The sequence below is a fragment of the Tauraco erythrolophus genome, chromosome 30, assembly GCF_009769465.1.
Source record: "Tauraco erythrolophus isolate bTauEry1 chromosome 30, bTauEry1.pri, whole genome shotgun sequence".
Lineage (NCBI taxonomy): Eukaryota > Metazoa > Chordata > Aves > Musophagiformes > Musophagidae > Tauraco > Tauraco erythrolophus.
In genome coordinates this window covers 1388572-1406962 of record NC_141494.1, presented here as the reverse complement: position 1 = coordinate 1406962, position 18391 = coordinate 1388572, and the positions used below count along the sequence as shown (strand labels likewise).

Genomic DNA, 18391 nt, shown 5'->3' with positions numbered 1-18391 from the left:
CGCAGGGAAGCAGCCGCGCCGACACGCGGGTCCCCAGTAAGCACTGGAACCTGCTCCATTCTCTGCGCTTCCAAAGCCTCCACAATAGCGGGCGTGGGGAGGGGGCACTGCCCGGGGACCCTTTTGTTCGGGCAGAGCTGGCCTCGCCCCCCCGTCCCCCTCCCGTTACAGCCCCACGGGGCCCGCAGGGACTGGCGTGGCGCGATGCAGACCGCAGCAGGTTTATTCAGCGCTGGCAGGCAGCAGGTTTATTCAGTGTCACCCCCGGCAGCGCCAGGCACATCCGCGGCGGAGCCGGCTGCCGGCAGCGTCCCAGTAGAGCCTTCCCGAACACAGCCCGCGGGCCTTCACTGGCGGGAGGTGCGCTCGTCTTCCTCGTTTTCCAGCTCGTAGGCAGGCCGGTAGCTCTCGCGGCCCCGGGTGTCGGTGTAGCGCAACGCTGGGTTCTTCAGCGTGTTGGCCATGCTGCCCAGCGAGGTGTAGCTGCGGAGGGAGAAGGCAGCTGCAGGGCCGTGCCCAGGGGCACTGGCCGTGCCAAGCTGGGAGGGCGGCACTAGACACTCACCCCTTGTCGTAGAGGACGCAGTAAGGGACGAAGAGCTTGCGCAGAAACTCCCAGATGTCCCGGTAGGTCCAGTCCTGCGAATGCAATTGGGCAGGGATTGCGGCAGAGGCAGGCGCGCTGCCCCCGAGCCCCCAGGGAAGCCAGCTTGCCACCCTCAAGAGCATGCAGGAGTGCCAGCTGGTTCCCAGAGCGCCCCCGTCCCTCCCCAAACACAGGAAAAGCCCCTGGCAGGCAGGAACAAGCCCTGCCTGGCAGCACCAGGCAACTCGGCCGCAGCGAGGGGCACCCACGGCTGCACAATGGGGCAGGAGATGCTCTGGGAAGAGGGGGAACTGGGAGGGAAGCCCTCCAGGATGGGGATGGATGCGTGCTGGCTTCCAGCCCCGTCACTTTAACCTGCCAGGCTCACTCCCCCGCCGAGCAGGGACAGCCTTGTCCCCAGAGCAGGTGGAGGCCACGTACCAGCAACGGGTTCACCCGCATGTACTGGGGCCAGTTGGGGTCCGTCACGCACATGGGCGTCAGGGTGCGTGAGTAGGGGTCCGTCCGCCGCGTTCCCATCAGGACGGCCTCCAGCTGCGGCTGCTGCTCCTTCAGGCGGACCAGGGCCTCCCGGATGGAGCCCTCCACCATGCAGAGCTGGATCTTGTACCTGCGCAGGCAGGACGGGCAGCTGCCACCGGCCCGTGGGAGACGCCGCTCTCATCCCCCTGCCCAGTGGCCCACCTCTCTCTGCCCCGTACCTCTGGACAGTGGCTTGGATGAACTGCTCCATTTCGGGGAAGGGAGACACGGTGCGGATGTAGAGCACTTGCAGCTTCTCCTGCCTCGCCGGGTATCGCCTGGGGAGAGACCCGTCGCAACTGGGCTCCAGCAAACAGCAACCGGAGGCAAGGCAGCCACCCAGTCCCAAGCTGGGCACCAGGAATTGGCTCGTTCTCCCAGAGCAGGGGAGGGGAGAGCCCCAGAGCCCCGGCCGGGGTCCGCGGGCCCCCCTCACCCCCGCCCCAGGCTGGGCCGGTGGAGCCCCACAGCCAGGTACCTCTCCACGGCGGCGTGGACGAGGTGCAGCAGGGCCGTGCAGTCCTTTCCCCCGTTGAAGCCCACGCAGAGCTGGGCCAGGCTGTACTGGTCCAAAGCCTCCTCGATGGTCCGCAGAGCTGCTGCCACCTTCTGCCCCAGGGCCGAGCCTGCCGGGAGGGGATGGTCGGTGCCCACCTGGGGCCACGCTGCCTGGGCTGCAGCACCTCACCCTCTGGGCATGCCTTGTCTGCAGACACACCAGCCTGGAGCCAAGAGCTTGCACAACCCAGAGGTCTGTGCCACAGATGGGACAGGGATCCTGCCTGCACGGGGCAACTGTGGCACCGCTGCCCCTAACGCATGCTGCGCTCTCAGGGACCAACACCAGCCAGCCTTAACTGGGGTTACAGGTCCCACTCCCACCTGTGTGGGAAGAAGCCCACCGCAGCCGCTGCACCGGCAAAGCCTCAGCACCCCTCGAACCCTCAAGCACACCAGAGGAGGCAAGCTCTGCTGCCAGGCCAGTCTTCCCACTGCCCTGGCCCTGCTGGGCTGCAGGGTCTGCAGCGGAGCAGCGTGGAGGCACCGAGCCACGCTGCAGCGCCGCCTCCCTGTACCTGACTGGGCCAGGCCAAAAACCTCTGTGGCCGCAGCTGAGACGCAGTCCGTCACCAACGGCACCACAACGCCCGGCGGCAGCTTCTCCATCAAGAAGCCATACGCTTCCTCCAGGTCCTGCTCCGACTCCGAGTCCAGCGTCAGCTTCACACGGTAGTAGTTGTTGACCCAGTCCGGGTAGGAACCCAGGCTGACGCGGCCCTGGAAGGTGGCGTTGGCCTGGTCCAGCGCGGGCGTGATGAGGATCTCGTCGGCCGCCACGTAGATGGCGCGGGAGTGGAAGCGGGTCTCCTCGCTGCGGAAGAGGTGGGTGAGACCGTCCAGGGCGCGCTCCATCAGCGCCGGGATGCCGGGGAAGATGTAGACGTTGCGTACGCTGACCAGCGGGTACTTGAAGGCGCCGCCCGCGCGCCCGTCCCTGCCGTAGTTGAGGCGGGCGGACTCGGGCACACGCGCCAGCTTCATCTCCGGGCACCGCGCGTCCGTCTCGCCAAAGAACTCGCGCACCAGGGCCACCAGCTCGGGGTGGGGGGCAACCCTCTCCCCGAAGGCCCTGGCCACGGCCTCGAAGGTCACGTCGTCGTGCGTGGGGCCGATGCCCCCCGAGGTGAGCACGTAGGTGAAGCGGGCGGCGAAGGCGGCCACCTCCCCGGCGATGGCGTCCACCTCGTCGGGCACCACCGAGATGCGGGCCACCTTCACGCCCAGGGAGCGCAGCCGCCGGCACATGAAGAAGGAGTTCGTGTCCTGCGTGTGGCCCTGCGGGGGGGGGGGAACGCGGAGACACGCGTGACGGCGCGGTGCCCCGGGCCCGCCATGCCCCCGGCCCGCCATGCCCCCGCCGCCAGCCCCGCGCCGCCCCCGGCCGCACCTTGAGGATCTCGTCGCCGATGACGATGATGCCGGCGGTGGCGGCGCCCCGGGCCGCCGCGGGGCCGGAGGCCGCCATGAGGCGGGAGGCGCGCGCGGCCCCGCCCGCCCGCAGCGCCCCCCACATCAGCGCGGCGGGCCGAGACAGCGCTCCGCGCTCTCATTGGCCGGCCGGCGTGCCCGTCACTAGCCGCTGCGAGCACGGATTGGCCGGGAGGCGGGACTCGGAGGAGGACGGAACCATCGCGGCGGGCGGGAGCGGCGCGCGCTCCCCCGCTGCGCCCGCTAGGCGCGAGGCGGCGGCACCGCGCCCCCCGCATCCTGCCCCCACCCCCATAACCACCGGGGAACGGCCCCCAGTGAAGCCCACCCCTCCCCGGTCGCCAGCACCACCGGCGCGGGATGCTCGGTGGCACCGGGAGCGTCCCGCGCCGCCGTGCCCCGGTGTCCGTGCCCGTCCCCCTCCCCGCGGCGCGACCCCCGCGGCGCGGCAGACAGGAGCTCCCAAACATCCGTTTATTGAAACTTCGGAGCACAACCAGGCTCGCGGCAGGAAGAGCCCCCCGGCACCGGGGCTGAGCCGCCGCCGTGGCACCCGGGCAGCACCGAGGGTCATGGGCGCCCGCCGGCGCGGCGCAGGGTGAATCCCCGGGAACACGGGGCAGGAGGAGGAGGAGGAGGAGGAGAAGAAGGCGCTGTCTCAGGCTCAGGCGGCGGCTTCCGTGGGCGAGGGGCCTCTCACTTCTCCGGCTTCTTGGGCAGCGGCCGGCGGAAGAGCAGGATGTGGGGCTCTGCGGAGGGGCAGAGGGCGGCGGGGTCAGGCCGGGCACCCCCGGCCGCCGCCCGTCGCGCCGTGCCGCGGGGCTCACCTGGCTCGTGGATCATGTAGTGGACCCAGCCCTGGCTCTGCTGCACGCCCAGGTTCCGCCACTCCGACTCCGACAGCAGGTGGGTCTTGGGCACCAGCTTGGCGATGTCCTTGGGCAGCATCACATGCCTGCGGCCCCGCGCCCCTCAGCCTGGCGTCGTGGCGCCGCCGGGGAGCGGCACCCGCTCCGCCTCGCCGGGGAGGTGCTAACGGGACCACCCCCCTGCCCCTAGACGGAGCCGTTCCCGGGACATCCCCCGCTCCCTTCGCTAGGGAACCGTTCCCGGCATGACTCCCCTCCTGCCCCACCGGGAGCCATTACTCGCCCGCCCCGCGCCCCCCCGCCCCGCTAGCGAACCGTTAACGTGTCCCCCCTGCCCGGGAACCGTGACTGGGACACTTCGCTGCCCTTCCCCCCCCTTCCACCGGCGAACCGTTACTGTCCCACCCACCGGGGAGCCGTTACCGGTACAGCCTGCCCCCCGAGCGCCGTCACCGGGGCAACCCGCTCTTACCGAGCGGCCAGTTATCGCGACCCCCCCCCCCCCCCAGGGATCCGTTACCAGGACAACCGCCTTCCCCCACACTGAGGAGCGGTTACGGGCCCCCCCCCATCCAAGAGCCGTTACCGGGGCCCCCTCCCCCGCCTCACCGGTACTCGAACTCCTCATCGTCGTACTTGTCCGAGTAGTAGATCTGCTTGTGCGCCATGCCGGCGGGCCGCGGTCCGCCCCCTTCCCGGCAGCCCCCGCCGCGCCCCCCGCCTCAGCGCCCTACCGAGCCGTTGGCGCTCGCGGCCCCCCCCCCCCGCGCTTTCAAACGCCACCGCCCCGCGCTCCCATTGGCCCGCGCCGCACGGCGGGCCGCGCGTCACGGGGCGGGGCGGGCGCCCATTGGTGGGATCACCAGGGATGGGGCGGGGCCACGGCGCTCCTTCCTCGCGGGTCGGGCGCCGCCTGCTATTGGTTCGCCCGTCACGTGACGGGGGCGCGGTGAGGCCGCGCTGGAGGGCGTGGGCCGGAAGTGAGTGGCGGAGCGGCGGGGGGGGGGGAAGGGCGGGCGGTGCGGGCGCCGCCGCCGCCGGGACCGCAGGAGACCGGCGCGAGACCCATGGTGCCCCGGTGAGCGCGCGGGCCGGCCCGGGGCGGGGGGGGCCGCGCCCGGGGGCCGCAGCGGGGGCGGTGCGGCCTGGCGCAGCCCCGCGGGAGCGGCTGCGCCGTGCGGGGGCCCCCGGCGGCCGCGCAGGCCCCGGGCTCCCGGTGCTGGGCCGTGCCCCGGGAGCCCCGGCGGCGTTGGTGCCGCCTTGACTGAGTGTCCGTCCGTCCGCCCCCGCGCTCGGCGCACCGCTCGCCGCCGCTACGGAGCGAGCGGCGGGTCCTCCCGCAGCCGCGTCCCCCGGGACCCGGCGCTGTGCGAACCGGGCCGCCCGTCCCCGCTGCGTGTGCGGCGCGGGGGAGCCGAGCGGGAGCTCCGCGGGGCTGCTCGGGCCTGGCCGCCTCCGCTGGGTGGCCCAGCCGGGGTCGGTGCCGGTGCCAGACTGCGCCAGCCGCTCGCTCGCCTCCGGGTCCCGGGGTGACTCCGGTGCTCTGGCCCCGCCGTTGCGGTGGGCGCTGTGCGTGCCCAGGACCGCTCACCGGGCTCCGGTTTGCGGTGCCCCGTCCCGAGTGCTGGGGGCCGTGTGGCAGGGACCTGAGTGCTGCCAGGGCCTGAGGACCACCCCGACCGGCGTGACCCCCAGCAGGGATGGGGCACCGGCTGAGTTTGGAGAGATGCTTGGCATCCCCGGTGCTTCCCGCCGTCCTGCCTTCAGCCCTGCCTGCGCTTTGGTGCTTCCAAGGAAGGCGGGGGGCGAGCATCTGGAGCAGACCCGGCTGTTACGGATCGGGGTGGATATTCCCCCGTGCAGGTCTTTGCCTTCGCCCCTGGCAGCGTGCTGTGTCCGTCCGTTGCAGCCTGTCCCTGCTTCTCCGGGTGAATCTCTCGGATGGGGCTGCCGGACACGGGTTCTGAGGAAACGTGACCCGGGCCCTGCCCGCCGGCTTGGCGCTGCGGAAGCCTCTGGGCAAAGGGCAGCTCTCAGCAGCGCTCCTCGGGGACGCCCTGGCCTCGGCCTGTTCCAGAGGGGTCAAAGATGACAAATTTTCCCAGCCAAGCGGAGCCTGAGGATCCGCCTGCAGCCGTTTGGTCGGGGAGTGCCATGGCTGAGCCACCTGTACCCTTGGGGCAGCATCCTGTCCTCGGTGGGGGCACAGCTGGGCCCTGAGGAGGCTTTGGTGAGGCTGAGCACCCCAAGCCAGGGTCCTTTTTCTCCTTCACTGCTGCCAACCTTGGCCCCTGGTGTCCAAACGGCCTCGTCGCCACCTTTGCTGGGCAGCGGGTGACCTGGCACGGTGCTGCTGGGCTCTGCCCGGGGCCAAGCTGCGCCGCCATGCTCACCAAGCGGGGCCCTCCTTATCTTGCTGCCTCCTGAGCTAATTGTGTTAGTGCCCGCCTGGGCTCTGGCACTGCCTTCGCAGATAAGGGTATGATTGCTGCCAGGACGTAAATCGTGTTTGCTGCCCTGCGCTGCTCATCTGGCATCGGCGGGGCACTGGAGGTGGGAGTGGGAAGGGCAGCGGCTCCGGAGCTGCTCCTGCTTCTCTTGCCTTGTTTTCCCCTTGCCAAGCTTCCTGCCCCTCCTGGCTCCCTCCTTGTAGCCTCCTTCCGTGACTCCTTTCTTCACCACCCCCTGGAGAGGAGGGAGCTGCAGCCCTGGGGGCTCTGTGCGTCATTTTGTGGTGAGGTGCCAGCCAAGGGGGTGGCAGGCAAGCAGGAGGGGGCAGCTCTGCCCCCCTGGGCTGCCTCTGTTCTCCCCACTTGCGTGTGGCTCCTGGTTTTGGGGCTGGGCAGGGATCGGCTCTGACACTTGTCTCAGGTCATGGAGTGGCTCTTGGTCACCAGCGCCATTTGCTGGCGTGGGCACGGCCCGAGCAGAGCCTTGTGCTCCTGCCCTGGTGCATTCCAGCTCCATCCTCCCTCGGATGGGAAGCAGGAGGCTTCCCTGGCTCTCACCCCGTGTGTCGGCAACACATTGCGCAGCTTCTGTGGCCCCGTCTGCTCGTGGTCAGTGAGGAGGAGCAGGGTCTGCGTCTTGGTGCCAGGGCCACCACCGTGGCGGGCCGGGGCAGGGCTGGCTAACTCCCTGTTTGTCCCCGAACCGCAGGTCGGAGCGCCAGACGAGAGGGGCTGTGTGCTTCTGTTCCCTGCCCAGGGCCTGCCCTGCCCTCCGCCGGCGATGGAGTATGTGGTAAGGACCTCGGTGGAGGGCTAGGTGGCTTCGGTGGCGGATCCTGCCTCCCCTCTCTCCCTGCTGGCAGGGCCCCGGCCTCCTCCCCAGGTCTCCGATGGTGCCTGCCAACCCCTCTTCTGAGCGACAGAGAGGTTGCCCACAGGAATCCGTAGATGCCACGTGACATTGTTGCGATGTTTGGGGGAAAACACAGCTGTTGGCTGGATTTGAGTGTTTTCCTTCGCTTCCCCCCCTGCCCCGGAGGCGTGGGGATGGCCGCACGCGTCGGATCGAGAGTGTCTCCTGCCCCCGGCGACGCGTGTACGTGCGGCAGTGGCCGACGCGCGGCTTCCTGCTCCTCGCTGCCGTTTCTTGCCAAACCGCTGGCATGTTCCAGGTCTTTGACTCAGCTCCCACTTGGTGTTTCCTGGGAGGACACCGGGCGCTGACCCGCTGGCAGGTCCCCGAGAGCCCCCTCTCTGCTTCCTCTTCCTCCCCTCGGGCTGCACGCGCCGTCCCAGCCCCAGGCGCCCCAAAGCAGCCGCGTCCCTCTGGCTCTGCCGCGCGCGGGGCGGGTCTGGCCAAGCCGGTGTCTCTCCTCGCTGCCAGGGCACGAGGAGCGGCCGGGCTGGGACGTGTCCCAGGAGCTCCTCGGGGGCAGTTGTTGTGGCTGCTGCAGGGGCAGGAGCTCGCTGCCAGCCTGACTGGCAAGGGGAAGGGCCGCTGCCTGCTGGATTGGGTCAAGGGCTACCTGTTCAGGCAGGGCCGTTGTTCCGTAGCTCTGGATTTGCCTTCGGAGCCTGCTGGGAAGGGGTCTGCCATGTCCCGGAGCGGGCTCTGGGGCTGGGGGGGGGCTGCAGCGGTGGCCCCTCTGGTCTCCGAGGGCTGGGAGCGGTGATACGTCTGGTCCCCAGCTGGTGCGGGCTGGTGGGGTGACGTGGGCTGTCTGGCCTCAGGAGGTCCTGATAAAATCAGGAATTATTCTGTTTTACGGAAGCAGAGGCCTGTCTGAGCAGGGGGCTGGGGCGGTTGCACGGCGGAGACGGCCGCTCTAAGCCCTGTCACCCATCTGGGTGACACTCGACACTGGGGGTGGTGGGACGGAGCTGCCAAGACCCCCCTGCCCCTGCGCAGTCCCCCCTGCTCTTATCCTGCCGGGGCCCTGAGGAAGTCTCAGCGCTCCCAGAGCCTGTGCTGGGGGACCCCAGCCCCACATCCGCCAGCAGCCGGACCCCGCTGCCCTGCTCCCAGTTCGCCGCCACCGCCCAGCTGAGCTCCCCCCGGCAGCGGGGGGCTGCGGCTGGCCCCTCGCAGGGCTGGCGGCTTCCTGGCTCCCTGGCCCCGGGCTTCCTGCTTTTCTTTCGAGCAGCGGCGCTGCCGGCCACGGGAAGGTCACAGTGCCGAGCGGCCGGGGGCCCTCGGCGGGGACGAGCGCGGCGTGGGACGGCCGGCACGGGCTCTCGGTGCCCGTGGGACCAGCGGCAGTGGCTGAGGTGGGGGATTGGGGGTGGGTGGCCGAGGTGGGGGACGGACCCGACGCCCCTCGCGCAGTGCGGGAGGTTGTTGCCAGCTCTGTCCCGTCTTCCGTTTCCCCGTCCCCGTGGTGGTGTTGCCGGCGTTGGGCAAGCCAGGCCAAGCAGCTGCCAGCGCTGAGCAGTGCCCGATGGCGAGTCCAGGCGGGGAGAGCCCTTCCGTTGGGCTGGATTTACCCAGTTTTGGCTAGGTGGCTGGTTTTATGGAGTGCCCGGTGCCTGGGAAGGTGACCACAGAGGGGCAGAGGGGTTGGGCGCCACGAGGCTGCCTGAAATCCCCGCTTGAGCTCATGGGGTGAGGAAGGGGGAGAGCTCTTGCCCCCCAAGGAGGCTGGTGGAGATGAGGCTATAGAGAGCAGTGTGGGCATGGGCAGTGCGTTCCCACTGCTGTGCCAGTCTGTCGACAGGGGAGCCTTGTCCCGACTCCCCCCTACCCACCGGTGGGGGCTCTGCCGGGCTCCCCACGATAGAAGGGGCTGAGGTTTGCCCCCCCCGCATGCTCTCACCGCCTGCTCCCGCTAGCTCCGCCTGTGACCTTGATTTTTCTGCTCCAGATAGACGCTGGGTCCCCACCCCTCGCCGGGTGCCCCTCCTGCGCTGCGCCCGAGCCCGCACGCAGCCCCCGCCGCGGGCAGAGCCTGCCCGGCTGCCCGTGAGTCAGCACGGCCCTTCCGATTAGCGGCAGCCCCTTCCTCTCCGCTGCCGGGAGGAGCCGCCGCTCAGCACCCACCGGGAAGCGGGAAGCAGCAGCAATTAGCAACAGCCGCCTCTTCTGCCAGCTCCCCGCCGTGGCCGGGGGTCCGCTCTGAGCCCTGCCTCGCCCAGCGGACAGCCCACCTGTATCCTGCTCCCGGGCATCCTCCTCTTCCTCCTGCCAGTCCTCCAGGCGAGACCTGTGCCCGCAGAGCCGTGCTTTCGAAGGGCTGGGTGTCCCCGCAGCCCAGGCGGCTGCCAGCACCGGCGACATCTCGGCATCGCGGCACCCCCGATTGCGGGCGCCGCTCCCCCCGGCAGAGCCCGGGGAGCCAACGGCGCTGCCCGCCGGCGGCACGTGGGTTGCGTAGCGCCGGCTGCCACAGAAGGACCTTGTTCGCTCCTGGACGGTGCTGGGCGCGGGGCTGGGCCGGGCTTGGATGCGCTCTGTGGCCGCCTTGTCTCGAGGCTTTAAATATTCATGGCTTGGATTTCCTTGTAGCGGCTGGCGGCAGCGCCAGGGCGGAGGGCAGCCGTGCTCAACCCGCTGGTGGGGCAGAGGGGGCTGGATCCAGCCCCAGCTGAAGACAATGGGATTTGTTGGTGGCCCGGTGCAGAAGCGACGTGGAGCCGCGGGGCTTGAGGACCGCCGAGAGTGCTGAGCTCCGATCCCCGAGCCGGCGGCTTTCCGGGCATCGCTGCCGCCCCGGTTCCTCCCTGCCGCGGCAGGAGCGCGGGCTTGCTCTCCGTCTGGCCGGATCCGTGCATCCTTGGTGACGCCGATCCCGATCGATCGGCTGCAGCGGCGCAGAGCCGGGCAGCCCCTGGACCCGCCGCCTGACGTCCCGGGGCTGGCTCTCCCTGCCAGCCATGCCGGGCTGGTGTGGACCTGGCGCAGAGCTCGGCCGAGGCTCCTGCTTGGGGATGGCTTCCCGGTGGCTGCAGGCTCTCGGACTCTCCATGGGACCCCCGTGAGACCCTGCTGGCTGCCTCCACCCCATCGCCACACGGGACTCGGTGGCCCCGGCACTTCTTGCCTCTCTCCGGCATGGATCTCCTGCAGAAGAGCAAATACAGCCACCTGCGGAATGAGTCCGTCTCCTCCCTGGAGGAGGCGGTGGGGGGCCCAGCCTCCCCGGTGGAGTCCCTGGCAGGCTCACGGTCCCTGCCTGGCTCCCTCTCCTCCTCCTCTCTTGGCCCCATGGTGCCTCTCGGGGAGCTCTCACCCGAGTTGGAGGACAGCCCCACCACCCTCTGCTCCTTCTTCCCCAAAATGGCCAACCTGAAGCTCTCCAACCCCGCCAACCTGCTCAGCCTGCGCGGCTCCTCGGCCAGCAGCAGTCTGGGGGAGCCTGGCACCAGCGGGACGCTGGCACCGGCACTGGCTGCTGGCCCCGACTCAGCGGGACCTGTCGTTGTCTCTTCCCAGGATATGAACAAGCTGAGCTGCGGGAAGAAGACGCGGGTGGAAGGCGGCCAGCTGGGGGGTGACGAATGGACCCGCCACGGCAGCTTCGTCAATAAGCCCACCCGCGGCTGGCTGCACCCGGATGACAAGGTCATGGGCCCTGGGGTCTCCTACCACGTCCGGGTGAGTGCTGGGGACTGGGCAGGTGTGGGAAGGGTCAGAGTGGGGATTTGGGGACCTCCTGGCGTGTTCCTTGGGGGTGGCAGGTGGGCAGTGGGATTCCTGGGAAGGTCACCACTGTGGAGCTGGGGGGCTCGAGGCCCCGGCCCCCTCCCTGGCCGCGTGGGGAGCAAACCCCAGGGCTGGCCGGGCTGACCCTGCTCTCTCCCCCAGTACATGGGCTGCGTGGAAGTCCTCCAGTCCATGAGGGCTTTGGATTTCAACACCAGGACGCAGGTCACCAGGTGAGCTCTGCCTTTCCCCGGGGGTTGCTGCTTTTGGGGGGGGGGGTCCGAGCCTCACGCAAGCCCCTGATAGGGCTTTCAGTGGGGGCCAGGCTGCCTGCAGCCCCACCAGCTATAACCCCCAGTGCGCTTCCCCCCCCTTGAAGAGCCTCGACCAGCGCTGCCCGAGGGCTTTCCGTTCCTCACCCTGTCCCTTCTGCACTGGTCCCAGTGTCCTCAGCCCTGGGGTTGGGGGGTCTGAGGGAACGGGGAGGGCAGGTGCTGGGGGGCACTGACATCCCACTGTGCTCCCCGCAGGGAGGCCATTGGGCTGGTGTGCGAGGCTGTGCCCGGTGCCAAGGGAGCCGTGCGGAGGAGGAAGGTGAGGCTGGGGAGCTGCCAGGGTGGGGGGCACGTGCTCGGCTGCCTGGGCATGGGGCCAAGGGCCGGACCCCTGTCCAGCTGGGCAGCCTGGGGCTCTGCTCTGCCGCAGCTTGGGCCAGCGCAGCAAGGCAGGAGCGGTGGTGAGGACGAGGTGACTGTCTCCACCACGGAGGGTGGCAGCACATGCCCCATCCTCCACAGCCCTGGGGGTCCCTTCCTCATGCTGCCATTTGCCCCCAGCCCTGTGGCCGCTCCTTGAACTCCATCCTGGGCAAGAGCAACCTGAAGTTCGCCGGCATGCCCATCACCCTGACCATCTCCACCAGCAGCCTCAATCTCATGGCTTCTGACTGCAAGCAGGTGAGAGCGGGGTGGTGCTGGAGGCTTTAGATGAGCAGGAGTCCTCGTGTCCTCCACCCCAGGCCCTGCCAGGGCAGGGGATGTTTCCAGCCTCCCTAAGGGATGTCTGGGTGGGCTGTGTGACCTGCTATGTGCCCACCTTCCCCCAGTCCCGGGGGATGAAGAGGTTGGAGTGATACCCCCCACGTGCTTCGCAGGATGTGCCCAGGAGACTGAGACACCGAAGTGCCCTGGCCTGGGGCCAGGTCTCCTGGGTTTGACCCTGCTCTCGGTGGCCCTGTTCGTGTCCCAGCCCTTTTCCTGGTGGCCTGTGGCTTGTAACCGGGGCTCCAGAAGCTTGTAAGCCCCTGTGCCAGGCTGGCCCTGGGGGGAGCGTGGCAGGCAGGAGGTGCTGCCTCGGGCTGGGCGCCGGGGAGCTCCCAGCTGCGTCCAACAAACTCTTTGCCTTGCAGATCATCGCCAACCACCACATGCAGTCCATCTCCTTCGCTTCTGGGGGAGACCCGGTGAGTAGATGGGGTCCCCACCTGCGCGTGCCCTGCCCCGTGCTAGGGATCAGTGCCTCTCCTGCCCTCTCCCCAAAGTCTCGGGTGCCCCAGCAGCCCCATCTCACCGCTGGCATCTTGCCTGCAGGACACGGCCGAGTACGTCGCCTACGTTGCCAAAGACCCCGTCAATCAGAGAGGTGAGGCTGCCACCGCGGGTCCTGAGTGCCAGAGTCTGTTTTGTGGGTAGCTCAGCGTGCTGGGCAGGGACTGGCTCCTCCGTAAGGAAGCTCTGGGGCGCGTAGGGCAGGCTCGAGGGGTGGAGAACTCAACGGTGGGGTTCCACACTCTCATCCCACCGTTCCCTCCCCAGCCTGCCATATCCTGGAGTGCCCCGAGGGCTTGGCACAGGACGTGATCAGCACCATCGGGCAGGCCTTTGAGCTGCGGTTCAAGCAGTACCTGAAGAACCCCCCAAAGCTGGTGACACCCCATGACAGGTAAGGGCTTGTTTGGATTTGGAGAGGGGACGCAGCCCTGACTGCGGTCAGCTGCTCATCTGTGCTGTGCCCTGCCAGGATGGCGGGGTTCGATGGCTCTGCCTGGGATGAGGAAGAGGAGGAACCGGCCCCCGATCACCAGTACTACAACGACTTCCCTGGCAAGGAGCCTCCCATTGGGGGGGTCGTGGACATGCGGCTGCGAGACGGGGCTGCTCAGACCCCCAATCACTTGGGGGCCACGCTGGTAAGGCTCTGGGCGTGTCCGTGGGGAGGCTACACGTTCCGAGGGAGGTGCAGGGACCCCGACCAGGCCTGTAGCCTCTTTGCTCAGGGCTATTCCACCACGAGAGCCGTGGCACGTGTCTTCCCAGCACCTCCAGCAGCCCAGGGTGTGGGGAGCGGGAAGGGCTGGGCAGCGCAGCGGGGCTCACCAGCTGCCTCTTCCCACAGCCCGTCGGCCAGACGTCCGGTGGGGACTCAGACCCTCGGAAGCAGCACGCTCCTGCCCAAGGTAACGTGATGGATGTGGCCGGTCCCCGTCTGCTTTCCTGGAGCCCAAGTGCTCCGACAGCAGGTGCTGGCATTAGGGCTGAGGCAGGCTGGTGCCCTGCTGACCACGGTGCTCTTGGCAGCAGGGAGAGAGAAATACCCAGCTCCAGCGGGCACGTCCGGCCGCACGGACCTGTTCGATGACCCGTCTTACGTCAATGTGCAGAACATGGACAAGACACGCCAAGTGTCGGCCGGTGGCACCCCTGCAACTGCCAACGGCAGCGCCCAGAGAGACCTCTTCGACATGAGTGAGTGGGATGATGGCCACAGCTGTGCCTGGGCTGGGGGTATCTGTCCTGGTGGGGGGCAGGGGGCTGTGAGGTCAGTCCCGGACCCCCCACTCCTCTCTCTGCAGAGCCCTTTGAAGATGCCCTGCGTGTCCCTCCGTCTGTGCCCGTGGGGCTGCCCCCTGCCCAGGTGGTGGCCTCCATGGAGGAACAGCTGCGACGGGAGCCCTGGTACCATGGGAAGATGAACCGCAAAGAGGCCGAGAAGCTGCTGAAGGTGAACGGAGACTTCCTGGTGCGGGAGAGCACCACCACCCCGGGCCAGTATGTGCTGACCGGCCTGCAGGGCGGGCAGCCCAAGCATCTGCTGCTCGTCGATCCCGAGGGAGTGGTGAGTCCCTGTAACGTGCTGGGGATGGAGCTTGGCACAGTTGAGGGCAGCCCTGGAGGTTACAGGAGAAGCCACCAGGGCACTGGGCTTCCCCTTCCACTCCTCAGGGGATGCCTCAGGGCTGGTTTGGGGGATGGAGAGGGCCTGGTGGGATGCGGGGTTGAGGGCTGCTCCCCCCAGGTCAGTGCCCAGCTGCTGGAGGTTGATGGCTTTGGCCCCTGTGGGTGCTGGCAGCCCTCCCGAGTGCCTCTTTCCTGATCCCCCCCAGGTGCGGACAAAAGACCACCGCTTCGAGAGCGTCAGCCACCTCATCAGCTACCACATGGACAATCACCTGCCCATCATCTCAGCCGGCAGTGAGATGTGCCTGCAGCAGCCGGTGGAGAGGAGACCGTGAGCGCCCGGGGGCCCCCGTGCACGGCCCCCCCAGTGCACGGCCCCCCCGGCCCTGCTCCCTGCCCCAGGGAGCCCTTGGACTCTCGGTGGGGTGCTCTGCCCGGGACTGAGCATGGACTTGGCTGGGGTGGGGGCCTCTCCCCTTCCACCACGTGGAGCCGGTGGCCACGAGGGTGCGGGCAGCGTGGTGTGAGCTGCCCACGGGGCCGGGGGGGGGGGGGGTGTTGTTCTTGCCAAAGCCCCTGCCTCCCCCTCCCCCTCCCAGCTCCAGCCTTTGCACAGCAGCTCAGCTCCTACCAAAACCTGGCCCCGCTGCTGTGCTGCAGCCACTCTTGTGCCCACGGTGCGGGCACGGGCTCAGGGCACTGCTCCCCCTGCCCCGAGCGCGGCCTTGTGCCCTGCCCGGGGGCCGTGGGAGGTGGGGGGGGGGGTGTGGGGGCTCGGCCCCCCCAAGCACAAGGCCCGGCTGGCCCCGCACCCACTGTACCTGATCACTTTACGTGTTAACTCTGTGCCTTGACCCCGCAGGTCCCACACTCTTATGCAATGCTGCGGGTGGGGGGCCGGGGACAGAGCCCCCCCTCCCCTCCCCTCCCCGCGCTCCCAGCCCCCCTGCCGTGCCCCTTCCCGGGATGTGCCCCTCTGCACCCTCCCTTCCTGCCCGGGGTCCCGGCTGGGCACGGCCGGCTCCGGCAGCCCCGGGGGGGCGGTGGGAGGGCCCCCACCTCGCATGCACGGTGTTACTCTCCCCCCCCACCCCCCCCAAGCCAAAGCGCAGCCCTGCCCCGCGCAGCCCCCCCCCGGGGGGCTCTGCTATACCAAAGGAACCGACGGTTGGTATTAAAGTTGGTATTTCTCTACGCCCTGGCTGGTGTATCGGGGGGGTGGGGTGGGGGGCACCGGGCACACGGACCCGCTGCCCTTCGGCCGTCCCGTCCATCGGCACATGGTTCCTTTCCGCCCTCCCCCCCCGGTATTGCACATGCTCCGTCTCGCTGCCCCCTGCGGGCTGCGAATGGTTCGACCCGCTCCGCTTTACCACCCCCCCCCCCCCCCCGCAGCGCCCTCCAGTAGGTCGGTCCCGCCCCCCTCCCCCAGGACCGTCCACATGGTTCGCCCCGGTTCCCCCTCCCCCCGCAGCGCGCTGCACTTGGTCCGCCCCGCTGCGGGCGCGCCCTGGCCCCGCCCCTCGGGCCCTGATTGGCCCCGCGCGAGTTCCGGTTCCGGCCGGCGGCGCCGTGCGGAGGAGAAGCGGCGGCGACGGCCGGGCCATGGCGCCGCGCCGGCATGTGAGGGCCATGGCGGCCCCGCACGCGGAGAAGCTGGAGGGAGGCGTCCCGGCCCCGCCGCCCCCGCCGGGGCCCCCGCACCCCGCGGGCAGCGCCGCCGCCGGCGGGCCCGGCCGGAAGCAGGGGAAGGCAGGTGAGTGCGGGCCGGGCCGGGCCGGGGGGGTGGGGGGCGCCGGCCCCGCCTGACGCGGCCCCGCGTGTCCCCGCAGGGCTGCAGATGAAGAGCCCCGAGAAGAAGCGGCGCAAGTCCAACACGCAGGTAGGGCCGGGCCCCGCGGGCTCCGGGACCGGTGCCGGGACCGGGACCGGGGCGGGGGGGCCGCAGCCCTGACCGCCGCCCTCCCCCCGCAGGGCCCCGCCTACTCGCACCTCTCGGAGTTCGCCCCGCCGCCCACCCCCATGGTGGATCACCTGGTGGCCTCCAACCCCTTCGAGGATGACTTCGGGGCCCCCAAGGTGGGGGCGGCCCCCGCCCCCTTCCTGGGCAGCCCCGTCCCCTTCGGCGGCTTCCGCGTGCAGGGGGGGATGTCGCCGCAGGTGCCCCCCGGCTACGGCGGGGGCCCGCAGCCCCTGCGGAGGCAGCCCCCCCCCTTCGCCCCCGGGCAGATGGGCCCGGCCTTCAGCATGCCCCCCCAGAACCCCGGCTACGTGCAGCCCGGGGGCATGAGCTTCCCCGGGCAGCCATTCGGCCAGCCCCTCGGACAGAACTTCAGCCCCCCCACGGGGCAGCTCATGCAGGGGCCCGTCGGGGGCTTCGGGCCCATGATCTCCCCCACCATGGGGCAGCCCCCACGGGGCGACATGGGCCCCGGGCCGGCCCTCAACCCCCCCGGGGGACCGGCGGTGCCTCAGCGCTTCAGCCAGCCCGGCAACCTCTTCGGACAGTCGCCCATGCAGCGCCCCGGGCAGAGCGTGCCCCCCCTGCCCCCCACCGCCAGCCCCTTCCCCGGGGCTGACCCCGGCGGCTTCCCCGCCGGCGGCGAGGAGGGGGGCAAGAACCTCAACCCGCCCCCCAGCACCTTCGCCCAGGAGCAGCACTCGGGCTCCCCCGCCGCCGTTAACGGGGCGCAGCCCGGCTTTGCCCCCAACAGCGCCGGCCGTGGTGCCGGCACCCCCGAAACCAACAGCCTCCCGCCTCCCGCTCCCGGGAAGGCGGCCGGCGGGTCGGGCCACCAGCCGCCGCCGGGGCTGGTGTACCCCTGCGGGGCGTGCCGCAACGAGGTGAACGACGACCAGGACGCCATCCTGTGCGAGGCGTCCTGCCAGAAGTGGTTCCACCGGGAGTGCACCGGCATGACGGAGAACGCCTACGGGCTGCTCACCACCGAGGCCTCCGCCGTCTGGGCCTGCGACTTCTGCCTCAAGACCAAGGAGATCCAGTCCGTCTACGTCCGGGAGGGCATGGGGCAGCTGGTGGCCGCCAACGACGGCTGAGCCGCCCCCCATCCCTCGCCAGTTTAGGACCAAACCCCCTTTTTTTTGTAGCCGCCCCCCCCCCCCCCCCCATGCCAGCCAGAGGGACGGTGCCAGGTGCTGGCTGCGGCACCTCACCAGGCACCAGTGTCCCGCCGCGGACTCTGGGCCAGCACTGGCTGCTGCTGCCAACCCCCTTTGTGGGGTGGGGGGCTCGGGGGGGGGTGCTGAGGCTCCCCAGCGCTGCCCCAGCCGCCCCAGCTCTGCCTGGTGGGGTCGGTGCCCTTGTTTGGGGGGGGGGGGGGAGGCGATCCGGTCCCTGCCGCCACCCATGAGTTGGGGCTGCGCGGTGGTCCCGGTGTCCATCTCCGCGTGCTCGGGGCAGTCCCAGTTCTCCCTGGCCCCCCCGCCCCGGCTGTTTGGGGCAGTCCCGGTGACATCCCCCCCCCCCCCCGCCGTTTCAGCCGACCGTTAATGGAAACTTTTGTACCGTCGCTATAAAACTCCGAAACTGCCTGTCTGTGTCTCGCTCCGCTCGCGGCGGGGATGGGGAGGGGGGAGTGTCCGGTACCGGGGGGGGGGGGGGGGCGGGGGCGGTGCCCACGTGTTCTCCCGCCCCAGCGCATCCCATTGCTCCGTAGCGGCCGCTGTCCGCCCCCATTGGCTGTTGGCGTCACGTGCGCGCCCCGCCCCGAGGGCGGTGACCGGCCCCCGGAGAAAGTTACCGGAGGGACCGGGAGAAAGTTACCGGCGGGACTGCGGCCGCCCCCTCCTCCCCCCTCTCAGCGGCAGCAGGTACCGCCCGGCCCCGGGGGCCGCCGCACCGCAGTCCGCTTCCCCCGGGGGGGCCGGGACCGGGAGGGGAGCCGGAACCGGGAGCGAGGCTGGAACCGGGAGGGGGGCCGGAACCGGGAGGGGGGCCGGGCGGTGCCCCGGGCGGTGCCCCGGGGCCGGGGTAGCGCAGCGGGGCGGCACGCAGGGCTTGAACGAGCATCGCCCGGTGCCGCGGCCGCAGGGATGAAAGTGTCACCCCCCCCCGGGCCGGTTCCGGGTCTCTGCGGGGAGGGGGAGCGACGGGGGCTGCCCGAGATCCCGCCTCCCGG

At 70.3% G+C, this 18391-nt stretch overlaps 4 protein-coding genes across 8 annotated transcripts; 2 read left to right on the top strand and 2 right to left on the bottom strand.

Moving 5' to 3' along the window:
• Positions 1 to 347: 347 nt before the first annotated feature.
• On the bottom strand, positions 348 to 6377 carry FLAD1 (flavin adenine dinucleotide synthetase 1). Of its 3 annotated transcripts, XM_086628210.1 has the most exons (8): positions 6350 to 6377; positions 3078 to 3124; positions 2206 to 2965; positions 1608 to 1755; positions 1309 to 1407; positions 1028 to 1217; positions 566 to 639; positions 348 to 483 (listed from the first exon to the last, which is right to left on the bottom strand). In XM_086628210.1, the coding sequence occupies exons 1-8, from the start codon at positions 6372 to 6374 to the stop codon at positions 348 to 350; spliced, it is 1479 nt and encodes a 492-aa protein (XP_086484336.1). In that variant the 5' UTR covers positions 6375 to 6377. The 3 variants fall into 3 exon arrangements, with proteins under 3 accessions (XP_086484336.1, XP_086484333.1, XP_086484335.1); XM_086628207.1 differs by lacking the exon at positions 6350 to 6377 and having other exon boundaries at positions 3078 to 3191; XM_086628209.1 differs by lacking the exon at positions 6350 to 6377 and having other exon boundaries at positions 1028 to 1210; positions 1302 to 1407; positions 3078 to 3164.
• CKS1B (CDC28 protein kinase regulatory subunit 1B) lies at positions 3790 to 4676 on the bottom strand. 2 transcript variants are annotated; one of them, XM_086628408.1, is made up of 3 exons: positions 4597 to 4676; positions 3946 to 4073; positions 3790 to 3867 (listed from the first exon to the last, which is right to left on the bottom strand). In XM_086628408.1, the coding sequence occupies exons 1-3, from the start codon at positions 4653 to 4655 to the stop codon at positions 3815 to 3817; spliced, it is 240 nt and encodes a 79-aa protein (XP_086484534.1). In that variant the 5' UTR covers positions 4656 to 4676; the 3' UTR covers positions 3790 to 3814. The 2 variants fall into 2 exon arrangements, with proteins under 2 accessions (XP_086484534.1, XP_086484533.1); XM_086628407.1 differs by having other exon boundaries at positions 3790 to 4073.
• A 4108-nt stretch (positions 6378 to 10485) lies between the features above and the next one.
• On the top strand, positions 10486 to 14605 carry SHC1 (SHC adaptor protein 1). Of its 2 annotated transcripts, none has more exons than XM_086628206.1 (12): positions 10486 to 11028; positions 11239 to 11309; positions 11607 to 11670; positions 11913 to 12032; positions 12485 to 12538; positions 12666 to 12717; positions 12891 to 13017; positions 13096 to 13264; positions 13471 to 13531; positions 13656 to 13820; positions 13928 to 14190; positions 14459 to 14605. In XM_086628206.1, the coding sequence occupies exons 1-12, from the start codon at positions 10486 to 10488 to the stop codon at positions 14585 to 14587; spliced, it is 1818 nt and encodes a 605-aa protein (XP_086484332.1). In that variant the 3' UTR covers positions 14588 to 14605. The 2 variants fall into 2 exon arrangements, with proteins under 2 accessions (XP_086484332.1, XP_086484331.1); XM_086628205.1 differs by having other exon boundaries at positions 13653 to 13820.
• A 1279-nt stretch (positions 14606 to 15884) lies between these two features.
• PYGO2 (pygopus family PHD finger 2) lies at positions 15885 to 17423 on the top strand. Its single transcript, XM_086628423.1, has 3 exons — positions 15885 to 16008; positions 16085 to 16134; positions 16227 to 17423. Exons 1-3 carry the CDS (start codon positions 15885 to 15887, stop codon positions 17307 to 17309), a joined length of 1257 nt encoding a protein of 418 aa, XP_086484549.1. The 3' UTR covers positions 17310 to 17423.
• Positions 17424 to 18391: the final 968 nt, after the last annotated feature.

What these genes read in the sequence shown, in the direction of transcription:
- CKS1B (XM_086628407.1), bottom strand. Translation starts at nt 4,655, where the DNA reads ATGGCGCACAAGCAGATCTACTACTCGGACAAGTACGACGATGAGGAG. An exon ending in GATGAGGAGTTCGAGTACCG is followed by an intron (nt 4,074 to 4,596) that starts GTGAGGCGGGGG and finishes GCGGGGCCGCAG; the next exon opens with GCATGTGATGCTGCCCAAGG.
- FLAD1 (XM_086628207.1), bottom strand. Translation starts at nt 3,155, where the DNA reads ATGGCGGCCTCCGGCCCCGCGGCGGCCCGGGGCGCCGCCACCGCCGGC. An exon ending in TCGGCGACGAGATCCTCAAG is followed by an intron (nt 2,966 to 3,077) that starts GTGCGGCCGGGG and finishes CCCCCCCCGCAG; the next exon opens with GGCCACACGCAGGACACGAA. An exon ending in ATCCAAGCCACTGTCCAGAG is followed by an intron (nt 1,218 to 1,308) that starts GTACGGGGCAGA and finishes CTGCCTGCGCAG; the next exon opens with GTACAAGATCCAGCTCTGCA.
- SHC1 (XM_086628205.1), top strand. Translation starts at nt 10,486, where the DNA reads ATGGATCTCCTGCAGAAGAGCAAATACAGCCACCTGCGGAATGAGTCC. An exon ending in TCGCTTCTGGGGGAGACCCG is followed by an intron (nt 12,539 to 12,665) that starts GTGAGTAGATGG and finishes TCTTGCCTGCAG; the next exon opens with GACACGGCCGAGTACGTCGC. An exon ending in TCGTCGATCCCGAGGGAGTG is followed by an intron (nt 14,191 to 14,458) that starts GTGAGTCCCTGT and finishes GATCCCCCCCAG; the next exon opens with GTGCGGACAAAAGACCACCG.
- PYGO2 (XM_086628423.1), top strand. Translation starts at nt 15,885, where the DNA reads ATGGCGGCCCCGCACGCGGAGAAGCTGGAGGGAGGCGTCCCGGCCCCG. An exon ending in CCGGAAGCAGGGGAAGGCAG is followed by an intron (nt 16,009 to 16,084) that starts GTGAGTGCGGGC and finishes GTGTCCCCGCAG; the next exon opens with GGCTGCAGATGAAGAGCCCC. An exon ending in GGCGCAAGTCCAACACGCAG is followed by an intron (nt 16,135 to 16,226) that starts GTAGGGCCGGGC and finishes CTCCCCCCGCAG; the next exon opens with GGCCCCGCCTACTCGCACCT.